The 13,704-nt window shown below is 39.8% G+C and overlaps 1 protein-coding gene across 1 annotated transcript; it reads right to left on the reverse strand.

Annotated features, from left to right (window-relative positions):
• Positions 1–2,083: 2,083 nt before the first annotated feature.
• LOC128558207 (mucin-2-like) lies at positions 2,084–3,451 on the reverse strand. Its single transcript, XM_053547058.1, has one exon. The coding sequence runs from the start codon at positions 3,449–3,451 to the stop codon at positions 2,084–2,086; it is 1,368 nt and encodes a 455-aa protein (XP_053403033.1).
• Between the last annotated feature and the right edge of the window lie 10,253 nt (positions 3,452–13,704).

Raw genomic sequence — 13,704 nt, forward strand, 5'->3', positions numbered from 1 at the left:
CTGAAGGCCGCAGGTATATTGGAATGCAACAAGTATTATAGCACATGGGGACTGGGTGATTTCACGTGACTTTTTACCGATATGCAATTGGCTTATCGCATTTATGGAACGCCGTTTTTGCAATATATTAACTAAGCTAGCACTCTATAATTATGATATATAAAGAAATGTTTGTGACCTTAATTCCTCATTCATTATTTCATATAATTTATTCAAACTTTCAGCAATGATCAATATTGATACCATGTTGTGCATAAGGGTTTTTATGTTTATTGCTCTTCAATTTCCTAGATCATTATGGTCCTGTGTTGTCAAGCAAGTCCATGTGAAGGCATGAATCACATTTGTGAAAGCTCTAGTAAAGTATTTCAATAGTCAAGGGAATGCGACCAGTTGAGCTAAAAATTATGTTATACATGAAAGGGAAATATAGTTCTTTTTGCTCAAAACAATAACTTTCAGAATTAAGAAATACATAGTTCATATATCTACTTGTAAATCATGTAGAATGGAGTAATATTTCTTACATTAAAGCGTAATGGTATAATAAACAAGAGGACCATGATGTTCCTGAATCGCTCACCTGTCTCCATGACCCAATTTCATGAAGATCCATTGAAAAATATGGCTTCTAGAGGGGTGACAAGATTTTTCTATTATCTGACTAATGACTGTTTTTGAAGGAAATGACCAGTTCTGATCTTGACCTAGATTTATCAAGGTGAACATTCTCACCAATTTTCATGAAGATCTCATGAAGAGTATGGCTCTAGAGAGGCCACAAGGTTTTTCTATTTTTATACTACTGACGTAATTTTGGCAACTGTGACCAGTTTAATTTTATCTAGATATCATCAAGGTGAACATTCAGACAAATTTTCATGAAGATCCATTGAAAATATGGCTCTAGAGTGGTCAAAAGTTTTTCTATATTTAGACTACTGACCTAGTTTTGACCACAGTTGACCAGTTCGAAACTGACCTAGATATCATCAGTGAATATTCAGACCAACTTTCATACAGATCCATGAAATATGGCCTCTAGAGAGGTACCAAGGTTTTTTTTTATTATTTGACTACTGGACTGTTTTGTGATGGCATGTACCGTTTCGACTTGCCTAGATGTATCAAGGTGAACATTCCGACCAATTTTCATGAAGTTCCACTGAAAAGTATGGTCTTAGAGAAGTCACAAGATTTTCTATTTTTAGACCTACTGACTAGTTTTGACCGCAGCTGACCAGTTTCAAACCTGACCTAGTATCATCAAGTGAACATTCAAACCAATTTCATACAGATCCATGAAAAATATGGCCTCTAGAGAGGTCACAAGGTTTTTTCATATTGACTACTGACCTACTTTTGAAAACGCGTGACCCACTTTCGAACTTGACCTAGATATATCAAGGTGAATATCTGACCAATTTTTATGAGGATCTATTCATAAGTATGGCTCTAGAGAGGTCACAAGGTTTTTCTATTTTAGAGCTTTGACTAGTTTTTGTAGCACGTGACCAGTTTCGAACTTGACCTAGATATCATCAGATGACATTCAGACTAAATCATACGATCCATGAAAAATATGGCCTTAGAGGGGTAAAGGTTTTTCTATATTTGATACTGACCTAGTTTTTGACTGCACGTGACGAGTTTCGAACTTGAGCTAGATATCATCAAGCTGAACATTCTGACCAATTTTCATAAAGATCCCATGAAAAATGTGACCTCTAGAGTGGTCACATTCAAAAGTTTACGCACAAACGGACGGACGGACGCTGCGCGATCACAAAAGCTCACCTTGTCACTTTGTGACAGGTGAGCTAAAAACAAAACAAGTACGTTATTCACCCATAAGTTAATAGCTATCAAGAAATTCTGGTCTGTATAACTTCTGGCTGAGGAAATCTTTCGACTTGTACTTTGTTGGGAGGGTACAATAGTTGCATATGGTGGGCTTTTTGTAGGAGGTTATTGTAGACTGGCCAGGGATATATGAGAACTTGTACTTTCGTGGGAGGGTACTGTAGTTGGCTATAGAGAGGGTTTTTGAAGGAGGTTATTGTAAACTGGCTAGGGATATACGTTAACTTGTACTTTGTTGGGAGGGTACTGTAGTTGCATATGGTGGGCTTTTTGTAAGAGGGTATTGTAGACTGGCCAGGGATATAGGTGAACTTGTACTTTGTTGGGAGGGTATTGTAGTTGCATATGGTGGGCTTTTTGTAGGAGGGTATTGTAGACTGGCCAGGGATATAGGCGAACTTGTACTTTGTTGGGAGGGTACTGTAGTTGCATATGGTGGGCTTTTTGTAAGAGGGTATTGTAGACTAGCAAGGGATATATGAGAACTTGTACTTTGTTGGGAGGGTATTGTAGTTGCATATGGTGGGCTTTTTGTAAGAGGGTATTGTAGACTGGCCAGGGATATAGGCGAGCTTGTACTTTGTTGGGAGGGTACTGGAGTTGCATATGGTGGGCTTTTTGTAAGAGGGTATTGTAGACTGGCCAGGGATATAGGCGAACTTGTACTTTGTTGGGAGGGTACTGTAGTTGCATATGGTGGGCTTTTTGTAAGAGGGTATTGTAGACTGGCCAGGGATATAGGGGAACTTGTACTTTTTTGGGAGGGTACTGTAGTTGCATATGGTGGGCTTTTTGTAAGAGGGTATTGTAGACTGGCCAGGGATATAGGGGAACTTGTACTTTTTTGGGAGGGTACTGTAGTTGCATATGGTGGACTTTCTGTAAGAGGGTATTGTAGACTGGCCAGGGATATAGGTGAACTTGTACTTTGTTGGGAGGGTACTGTAGTTGCATATGGTGGGCTTTTTGTAAGAGGGTATTGTAGACTGGCCAGGGATATAGGTGAACTTGTACTTTGTTGGGAGGGTATTGTAGTTGCATATGGTGGGCTTTTTGTAAGAGGGTATTGTAGACTGGCCAGGGATATAGGTGAACTTGTACTTTGTTGGGAGGGTATTGTAGTTGCATATGGTGGGCTTTTTGTAAGAGGGTATTGTAGACTGGCCAGGGATATAGGTGAACTTGTACTTTGTTGGGAGGGTATTGTAGTTGCATATGGTTGGCTTTTTGTAAGAGGGTATTGTAGACTGGCCAGGGATATAGGTGAACTTGTACTTTGTTGGGAGGGTATTGTAGTTGCATATGGTGGGCTTTTTGTAAGAGGGTATTTTAGACTGGCCAGGGATATAGGTGAACTTGTACTTTGTTGGGAGGGTACTGTAGTTGCATATGGTGGACTTTTTGTAAGAGGGTATTGTAGACTGGCCAGGGATATAGGTGAACTTGTACTTTGTTGGGAGGGTACTGTAGTTGCATATGGTGGGCTTTTGTAGGAGGGCATTGTAGACTGGCCAGGGATATAGGAGAACTTGTACTTTTGTGGGAGGGTACTGTAGTTGCATATGGTGGGCTTTTTGTAGGAGGGCATTGTAGACTGGCCAGGGATATAGGTGAACTTGTACTTTGTTGGGAGGGTATTGAAGTTGCATATGGTGGGCTTTTTGTAAGAGGTTATTGTAGACTGGCCAGGGATATAGGTGAACTTGTACTTTGTTGGGAGGGTATTGTAGTTGCATATGGTGGGCTTTTTGTAAGAGGTTATTGTAGACTGGCCAGGGATATAGGTGAACTTGTACTTTGTTGGGAGGGTACTGTAGTTGCATATGGTGGGCTTTTTGTAAGAGGGTATTGTAGACTGGCCAGGGATATAGGTGAACTTGTACTTTGTTGGGAGGGTACTGTAGTTGCATATGGTGGGCTTTTTGTAAGAGGGTATTGTAGACTGGCCAGGGATATAGGCGAGCTTGTACTTTGTTGGGAGGGTAGTTTAGTTGCATATGGTTGGCTTTTTGTAAGAGGGTATTGTAGACTGGCCAGGGATATAGGCGAGCTTGTACTTTGTTGGGAGGGTACTGTAGTTGCATATGGTGGACTTTTTGTAAGAGGGTATTGTAGACTGGCCAGGGATATAGGTGAACTTGTACTTTGTTGGGAGGGTACTGTAGTTGCATATGGTGGGCTTTTTGTAGGAGGGCATTGTAGACTGGCCAGGGATATAGGAGAACTTGTACTTTCGTGGGAGGGTATTGTAGTTGCATATGGTGGGCTTTTTGTAGGAGGGTATTGTAGACTGGCCAGGGATATAGGTGAACTTGTACTTTGTTGGGAGGGTATTGTAGTTGCATATGGTGGGTTTTTTGTAAGAGGGTATTGTAGACTGGCCAGGGATATAGGTGAACTTGTACTTTGTTGGGAGGGTATTGTAGTTGCATATGGTGGGCTTTTTGTAAGAGGTTATTGTAGACTGGCCAGGGATATAGGGGAACTTGTACTTTGTTGGGAGGGTATTGTAGTTGCATATGGTGGGCTTTTTGTAAGAGGTTATTGTAGACTGGCCAGGGATATAGGTGAACTTGTACTTTGTTGGGAGGGTACTGTAGTTGCATATGGTGGGCTTTTTGTAAGAGGGTATTGTAGACTGGCCAGGGATATAGGTGAACTTGTACTTTGTTGGGAGGGTACTGTAGTTGCATATGGTGGGCTTTTTGTAAGAGGGTATTGTAGACTAGCCAGGGATATAGGAGAACTTGTACTTTGTTGGGAGGGTACTGTACTTGCATATGGTGGGCCTTTTGTAAGAGGGTATTGTAGATTGGCCAGGGATAGAGGTGAACTTGTACTTTGTTGGGAGGGTACTGTAGTTGCATATGGTTGGCTTTTTGTAAGAGGGTATTGTAGACTGGCCAGGGATATAGGTGAACTTGTACTTTGTTGGGAGGGTACTGTAGTTGCATATGGTGGGCTTTTTGTAAGAGGGTATTGTAGACTGGCCAGGGATACTGTAAAATCATTTAATTTTGTGGGCATGAAATTTCGTGGTTTTGGTTAAAACTATAATTTCATGGGGATATAAATTTGTGGATTTCAATTTTTGAACATAAATTGAATGGGAATTTTACTTGATCGTTGGGGTTAAATTTTGTGGATTGGCTCAACCACGAAATCCTCGAAAATTAGTCCCCCACGAATATTAATGATTTCACAGTATATGAGAACTTGTACTTTGTTGGGAGGGTACTGTAGTTGCATATGTTGGGTTTTTCGTAGGAGGGTATTGTAGACTGGCCAGGGATATAGGTGAACTTGTACTTTGTTGGGAGGGTATTGTAGTTGCATATGGTGGGCTTTTTGTAAGAGGGTATTGTAGACTGGCCAGGGATATAGGTGAACTTGTACTTTGTTGGGAGGGTATTGTAGTTGCATATGGTGGGCTTTTTGTAAGAGGGTATTGTAGACTGGCCAGGGATATAGGTGAACTTGTACTTTGTTGGGAGGGTATTGTAGTTGCATATGGTGGGCTTTTTGTAAGAGGGTATTATAGACTGGCCAGGGATATTCGAGAACTTGTACTTTCATGGAAGGGTACTGTAGTTGTCTATAGAGAGGGTTTTTGAAGGAGGTTATTGTAAACTGGCTAGGGATATACGTTAACTTGTCTTTTGTTGGGAGGGTACTGTAGTTGGATATGGAGGGTTTTTGTAGGAGGGTATTGTAGACTGGCCAGGGATATAGGTGAACTTGTACTTTGTTGGGAGGGTACTGTAGTTGCATATGGTGGGCTTTTTGTAAGAGGGTATTGTAGACTGGCCAGGGATAAAGGTGAACTTGTACTTTGTTGGGAGGGTATTGTAGTTGCATATGGTGGACTTTTTGTAAGAGGGTATTGTAGACTAGCAAGGGATATAGGTGAACTTGTACTTTCGTGGGAGGGTATTGTAGTTGGATATGGCGGGTTTTCGTAGGAGGTTATTGTAGACTGGCCAGGGATATATTAGAACTTGTACTTTGTTGGGAGGGTATTGTAGTTGGCTATAGAGAGGGTTTTTGAAGGAGGTTATAATCTGGCTAGGGATATACGTGAACTTGTCTTTTGTTGGGAGGGTACTGTAGTTCTGTAGTTGGATATGGAGGGTTTTTGTAGGAGGTTATTGTAGACTTATTGTATTATCATTAACTTTAAATTGATAATTACTATTTTAATTCGTTTTAATTAATCTTATTTAAAATATTTTATATTCAATATTTTATTTCAACTTGTATTGTACAACGCCACTGAATATGTTTTAAATGTAGAAATAGGCGTTTAAGCAAATAAACCAGTTTCAGTTTCAGTTTCAGACTTGCCAGAGATATATGAGAACTTTTATTTTTGTGGGAGGGTATTGTAGACTGGCCAGGGATATAAGAGTTCTGGTACTTCCATGGGAGGGTATTGTAGTAAAATTTGGAAGGGGTTTTTGTAGGAGGTTATTGAAGACTGGCAAGGGATATACAAGAACTGGTACTTCTATGGGTGGGTACTGTATATGGAAGGGTTTTTTGTACACTGGCCAGGGATATACGAGAACTTGTACTATTGTGGATGGGTACTTTAATTGGATGTGGAAAGGTTTTTTGTAGGAGGTTATTGTTGACTGACCAAAGATAAAAGAGAACTTGTACTTCCACGGGAGGGTACCGTATTTGAATATGGAGGGTTATTTGGAAAGGGGTTATTGCAGACTGGCTAGGGATATATGAGAACTTGTACTTTGTTGGGAGGGTACTGTAGGTTGCATATGGAGGGCTTTTGTAGGAGGTTACTGTAGACTAGCCAGAGATATACGAGAACTGGTACTCTCGTGGAAAGGTACTGTATTTGGATATGGAGTGGGTTTTTGTAGGAGGTTATTGTAGTCTCGCCAAAGAATATATGAGAACTTTTGTGGGAGGATACTGCAGACTGGCCAGGGATATAAGAGTAATGGTATTTCCAAGGAAGCGTTTTGTAGTTATGGAGGGGGTTTTTGTAGGAGGTTATTGTAGACTGGCCAGGGATATAAGAGAACTTGTAGGAGGGTACTGTATTTGGATATGGAGGTTATTATCATAGACTGGCCAGGGATGTACAAGAACTTGTACTTCCGTGGGAGGGTACTGTAGTTTGATAGGGAAGGGGTTTTTGTAGAAGGTTATTGTAGACTGGCCAGAGATAAACAAGAACTTATTCTTTCATTGGAGGACAGTTTAGTTGGATATGGAGGTTTTTTTTAGGAGGTTATCGTTGCCAGAGATATATGAGAACATGTACTTTTGTGGGAGGGTACTGTAGACTGGCCAGAGATATAAGAGAACTGGTACTTCCATGGGAGGGTATTGTAGTAAAATATGGAAGGGGTTTTTGTAGACTGGCCAGGGATATATGAGAACTTGTTCTATTGTGGGAGGGTTACCTGTAATTGGATACGTGTGTGTGTGTGTTCTGGTTTAACATCTTTTTCAACAATTTTTCAGTCATATAAACGACGGTAATTGGATATGGAGAGGTTTTTTGTAGGTTATTGTTGACTGGCCAGAGATATACGAGAACTTGTACTTTTGTTGGAGGGTATTGTAGTTGGATATGGAGGGGGGTTTTATAGGAGGATATTGTAGACTGGCCAGTAATATACGAAAACTTTCATAGGAGGGAACTGTATTTGGATATGGCAGGTGTTTTGGAAAGGGGTTATTGTAAACTGGCCAGGGATATACAAGTACTTGTGCTTTTGTGGGAGGTATTGTAGTTGGATATGGAGGGTTTTTTTTGAAGGAGGTTATTGTAGACTGGCCAGATATATATATATCAGTACTTTTGTGGTGGATATGGAAGGGGCTTTTGTAGGAGGTTATTGTAGACTGGCAAGGAATATATAAGAACATGTACTTTCATGGGAGGGTATTGTAGTAAGACGGTTATTGTAGACTGGCCAGGGATATATGTGAACTTGTATTTTTGTGGGAGGGTATTGTGGACTGGCCAGGGATATAAGAGAACTGGTGCTTCAGTGGGAGGGTATTGTAGTTGGATATGGAGGGCGTTTTTGTAGACTAGCCAGGGTTATACGTGAACTTGTACTATTGTGCGAGGGTAGTGTAGCTGGATATGGAGGGAGTTTTTGTAGGTTTTTGAAGACCGGCCAGGGATATACTAGAACTTGTACTTCCATGGGAGGGTATTGTAGTTGGATATGGAGAGTGTTTTTGTAAGAGGTTATTGTAGACTAGCCAGGGATGGGAGAACTTGTACTTCCATGGAGGGGGGGGTATTGTAGTTGGATATGGAGGGGGGTTTTGTAGGCGGTTATTGTAGACTGGCCAGGGATATAAGTGAACTGATATTTTGTGGGTGTCAATGCCAGGGACTTAAATAAAGTGGTACTTAAGTCTTCTGCTGGAGAGAAATGTAGACTGAACAGGGCTTTCATACAGAGGAATTTTGAATAAGGATTGTAGACTGGTCAGGAACATAAATGAATTCAATTTAGTATTTTGTGGGAGTGTATTGCGTAGACTTGCCAGGCCTCGTGTTCACAAAACATTTTCAGTCTCAGCTGAGTTTGATAATGAAAATGGCATGTATAAAACTAAAATTTAAGTTAACAACTATTGTCAAGTGGCTATTCCATGTTGATGGTCAGTCTCAGTTGGAATTTAACCTTGAAGTTTTAGTAAAATTGACATTAAAATTTCAAACTGAAACTCAGCTGAGATCATAAAATGATTTTGTGAACACAGGGCCTGGTACCTGAAGACTACCAGGATCATAAGTTGTACTTTCGTGACTTAACAAGGACTTACAGGAAGAGGCATTTTGAAGGAAGTTATTGCAGGCTGGCAGGGGACATAAGAGAACTGGAGTTTAGTTTTGTGGAAGTACAGAGACCTGAAGCCTTGCCAGGAACAAAAGCTGTACTTTTGTGGGATAGTATTGTACACTTAACAAGAAGTCAACTGGAATTTTGTTTTGGTATAATGTATAAACTTCACAGGGACTTAAGTAAGGTGCTACTTTTCTGGAAGAGTATTGCAGACTTACATAAAGGAGAATAATGTAGGAGGTAATTGCAGCCTTGCCAGGGACATATTAAGTGAACTGGTGTTTTGTCGGAATGTGTTATATAGACTTGCCAGGGACTTGAAGACTTTTCAGGGACATAACTGATTTGGTACTTATGCGGGAGGGTATTGTAGACTTATTTAAAGGGGGATTTTGCATGAATTTACTGTACACTGGTCATAGAAATAAATAAAGTGGTACTTTAGTGGGCGAGTATTGTAAACCGATCATGGGCTTACATGAAGGAGAATTTTGTAGCACAGTATTGCACATTAGTCATTGACATAAGTCAACTGATATTTAATCAGAGTTTATTGTATAGACTTGCCAGGAACTTTTGTGGGATAGTATTGTAGACTAAACAAGGACTTACAGGAAGAGGTAATTTGATTGAGGTTACTGTAGCCAGGGACATATATAAAGTAAAGTAGAATTTTGTAAATTGTATAGACTTTCCAAGAACTTGGAAAACTGGAGGTATTTTGTAGGAGATTATTGTAGACTGACCAGGGATATAAATGACATGGTATGTTGTGGGAGTCTATTATATAGACTTGCCAGAGACAAATGTAAAGTGGAGTACTGAAGACTTAACAGGGACTTACATGAAAAGATTAATTTGTTGGAGGGTACTGTAGACTGGCCACCCTGCCCGCTTAGCTCAGTAGGTACAGCATTGGTCTTTGGATCGCGGGGTCGTGAGTTCGATCCTTGGGCAGGGCGTATGTTCTCCGCGACTATTTGATAAACAACATTGTGTCTGAAATCATTAGTCCTACACCTCTGAAGCATGTTGGGAAGTTGGCAGTTACTTGCGGAGAACAGGTTTGTACTGGTACAGAATCCAGGAACACTGTTTAGGTTAACTGCCTGCCGTTACATGACTGAAATACTGTTGAAAAATAGCGTTAAACCCAAAATAAAACTGGCCAGGAACATAAGTGCACTTGTGTTTTTGTGGGAGTGTATCATATAGACTTGCCAGGGACTTGAAGACTTCCAAGGGACATGAGTGAAGTGGTGCTTTGTGGGAGGGTATTGCAGACTCAGAGACATTTTGTAGTCGGGTATTTTAGACTGACCAAGGATATAAGTGATTTGGTATTTTGTTGGTGCCTATAATATAGACTTAAATACCACAGACTTTAATACTTGACAGGGACATAAGTAAAGTTAATTAGTACTTATGTCGGAGGATATTGTAGACTTTACAAGGGCTTACATGAAGAGGAATTTTGTATCAGAGTACTGTAGACTTATTACGGAATAAGTAAACTTGCATTTTTTGGAAGTCTCTATATAGGGACTTGCAGACTTGCCAGGGACACAAGTTGAACTTTTGTTGGAGTGTATTGCAGATTTAACAAAGTCTTACGGGAAGAGGAATTTTGATGGAGGTTATTGTAGACTGGCCAGGGACATAAATTAAGTGTTATTTTTGGCACTGTATTGAACAGACTTGCAAGTGAGAAAAGTGCAGAGGTATTTTTGTGGGAGTATTGTAGATTTAACAAGGACTTTAATAAACAGGCATTTTGCAGAAGGTTATTGTAGACTGGCCAGGGGTATAAGTGAACTGGTGTTTTGTTGTTATGTTTTGTACAGACTTGCCAGAGATGAGAGGACATCTTTGGGACATTGTTGAACTGGAAGGAAGAGGAATTTTGTATCAGAGTATTGTTGACTGGTCAGGGACACAAGTGAAGCGGTATTTTGTCAGTGTAATTGTATAGACTTGCCAGGATTTTGAAGACTTGCCAGAGACATACAGAATGTGGCACTTTTATGGGAGAGTATTGTAGACTTACAGGAAGAGGCATTTTGAATGAGGTAAATGCAGACTTGCCAGGGACATATTAAGTGAATAACGATTTAGTGGTAGTACATTGACTTTCCAGGAACTTGAACAACTGCCAGGGACATAGGTTAAATGGTACTTCTGTCAGAGAGTATTGTATACTTAACAGGGACTTATTTGAAGAGGAATATTGTATAGGAGTATTATAGACTGGCCAGGGACCTAAGTGAACTGATATTTTGTGGAAGTGTATTGTACAGACTTCTCTTCCCAGGGACTTGAAGAGGAATTTTGTATACGTGTACTGTAGACTTGCCGAGGACATAATTAATTCTTTTGTGGGAGAGTACTGTAGAATAGCCAGGGGTTAAGTGAACTGGTCTTTTCTGGAGTGTATTGTATATAACTGCCAGGGACTTGAAGACATGATGGGGACAGAAGAGTTTTACAGGAGGCTATTGTAGACTAACCAGAGACATATGTGAACTGACATTTTGTGGGTGTCAATTGTATAGACTTGCCTGGGATATAAGTAAAGAGGTACCTTTTTATGGGAGAGAAAAATCAGTGTAGACTGAAAAGGGGCTTACATACAGATAAATCTTGTATGAGACAATTGTAGACTGCCCTGGGACATAAATGGAATCATTTACCTTTCATACGCATTTTGATAAAATAATTCAGTGACCTTGACATTTGACCTATTGACCTTGACCTAAAATGAATGTTAGGCTGACCTGCATATGGTAAGTTTGGTAACAATAGGCAGAAGCATTCATCAACCCACTAAAAGGCCATACAAGAAAATTTCATTTTTAAATTTGACCTTTGACCTCTTAAGTGTGACCTTGACCTTAGACCTAGGGACCTGATTCTAGTGCATGACACTGCATCTAGTGGTGGTGAACATTTGTGCCAAGTTACATCAAAATCCCTCTATGCATGAAGAAGAAATGCTCCGGACAGTTTGTGGACGCTGCCCGCCTACCCTCCCGACAAGGGCATTCCAGTAATATGTCCCATCTTTCAGAAGGCCACAGTAGCTCTATGTCACCCACCTGAACTTGTCTATTTGACCTTTAGTACATATATGACAAACTGAATCATGAATGCTAACAACTGTGTCCAGTATAAACAAGAGGACCTTCATATGAATTGTATTGCTCACCTAGTTCACCAGATAATCTAGTAACTAATTTGGCCTAGATTTCATAGAAATAAACATCATTACCTAGTGACTTAGTTTTTAACCTCAGGTACCCATTTTCTGAACTTGACCTAGATTTATTCTAAGATGTTCCAACTAGATAAGGATTATACACTTATTATCTTGGAGAATAGTGACCATGCTCCCTGGCAGCCTTGTTTTTGATCAATCATAGCTTGGTTTTATTTTTAGCTCTGGCGACCACATTTTGAGATAAATTGGAAAAATCTGAACATTCAAAGTAGAGGCCAGGTCACCCAAAGAACATTAACATGAAGTTATGAAACAAGAGGGCTAAGATGGCCCTAGCTCGCTCACCTGAGTAACACACCATAACAGTGTAAACATATTTTACCTAGTGATTTTATAAAGACAAATATTCTGACCAATTTTCATTAAGATTGGACCAAAAAACGTGGCCTCTTAAGAGTGAATAAACATTTTCTTTCATTTGATCTAGTGACCTAGTTCTTTACCCCACATGACCCAGATTCAAACTTGTCCATTTCATGAAAACTAACATTCCGACAAAGTTTCGAGAAGGATTGGAGCAAATTAGTGGCCTCTAGAGTGTATACATGCTTTTCCTTTGATTTGATAAAGTGACCAAGTTTTGACCAAATGTGACCCAGATTTGAAATCATCCAAGATTTCATGCAGACAAACATTCTGACCAAGAAAAATGCAGCCCCTATTGCATGCACATGGTTTTTCTTTGATTTCAACAGGTGTCCTGGTTTTTGACTCCAGATGATCCAGATTCAAACTTGGGCTGAAGATCATCAAGATCATCATTTTGACAAAGTTTCATGAAGATAATTTCACAGAAGTCGCCTCTGGAGTGTTATCAAGCTTTTCGTTTGATTTGACCGGATGACCTAGTTTTTGACGCCACATGACCCAGATTCAAAAAAGACCTAGAGGTCATCAAGTCAAACATTCTGACTAATTCTCATGAGTTTCAAACTTAAACTGTGGACTATAGAGTGTTAACAACATTTTCCTTTGATCTGATGTAGTGACCTAATTTTTGACCCCACATGACCCTATTTCCATTTTATCCTAGAGATCATTAAGACAAACATTCTGACCAAGTTTCATAAAGATTGAGTCACAAATGTTGCCTCTAGAATGTTCACAAACTTTTCCTTTGATTTAACCTGGTGACCTAGTTTTTGATTCAACATGACCCAGATTAGATTTTGAACTAGAGATCATTAAGACAAACTTTCTGATCAAGTTTCATAAAGATTAAGTCACAACTGTGGTCTCTAGCATGTTCACAAGCTTTTCCTTTGATTTGACCTGGTGACATAGTTTTTGGCCCCACATGACCTAGTTTCAAACTTGACCTAGAGATAATCACAACAAACATTTTTACCAAGATTCATAAAGATTAAGTCACAACTGTGGCCTCTAGAGTGTTCACAAGCTTTGCCTTTGATCTGACTGGGTGACCTAGTTTTTGACTACACATGACCCAGATTCAAATTTGACCTAGAGATCATCATGACAAACATTTTGACCAAGATTCATAAAGATTGGGTTACAACTGTGGCCTCTAGAGTGTTCACAAGGTTTTCCTATGATCTGGCCTACTGACCTAGTTTTTGATCCCCAATAACCCAGTTTTGAACTTGACCTAGAGACATAAATGACATGACATAAATTCTGACCAAGTTTCATAAAGATTGGGTCACAACTGTGGCCTCTAGATTGCTCACAAGCTTTTTCTATGATCTGGCCTACTGACCTATT

This window comes from Mercenaria mercenaria, chromosome 7 (genome assembly GCF_021730395.1).
Source record: "Mercenaria mercenaria strain notata chromosome 7, MADL_Memer_1, whole genome shotgun sequence".
NCBI lineage: Eukaryota > Metazoa > Mollusca > Bivalvia > Venerida > Veneridae > Mercenaria > Mercenaria mercenaria.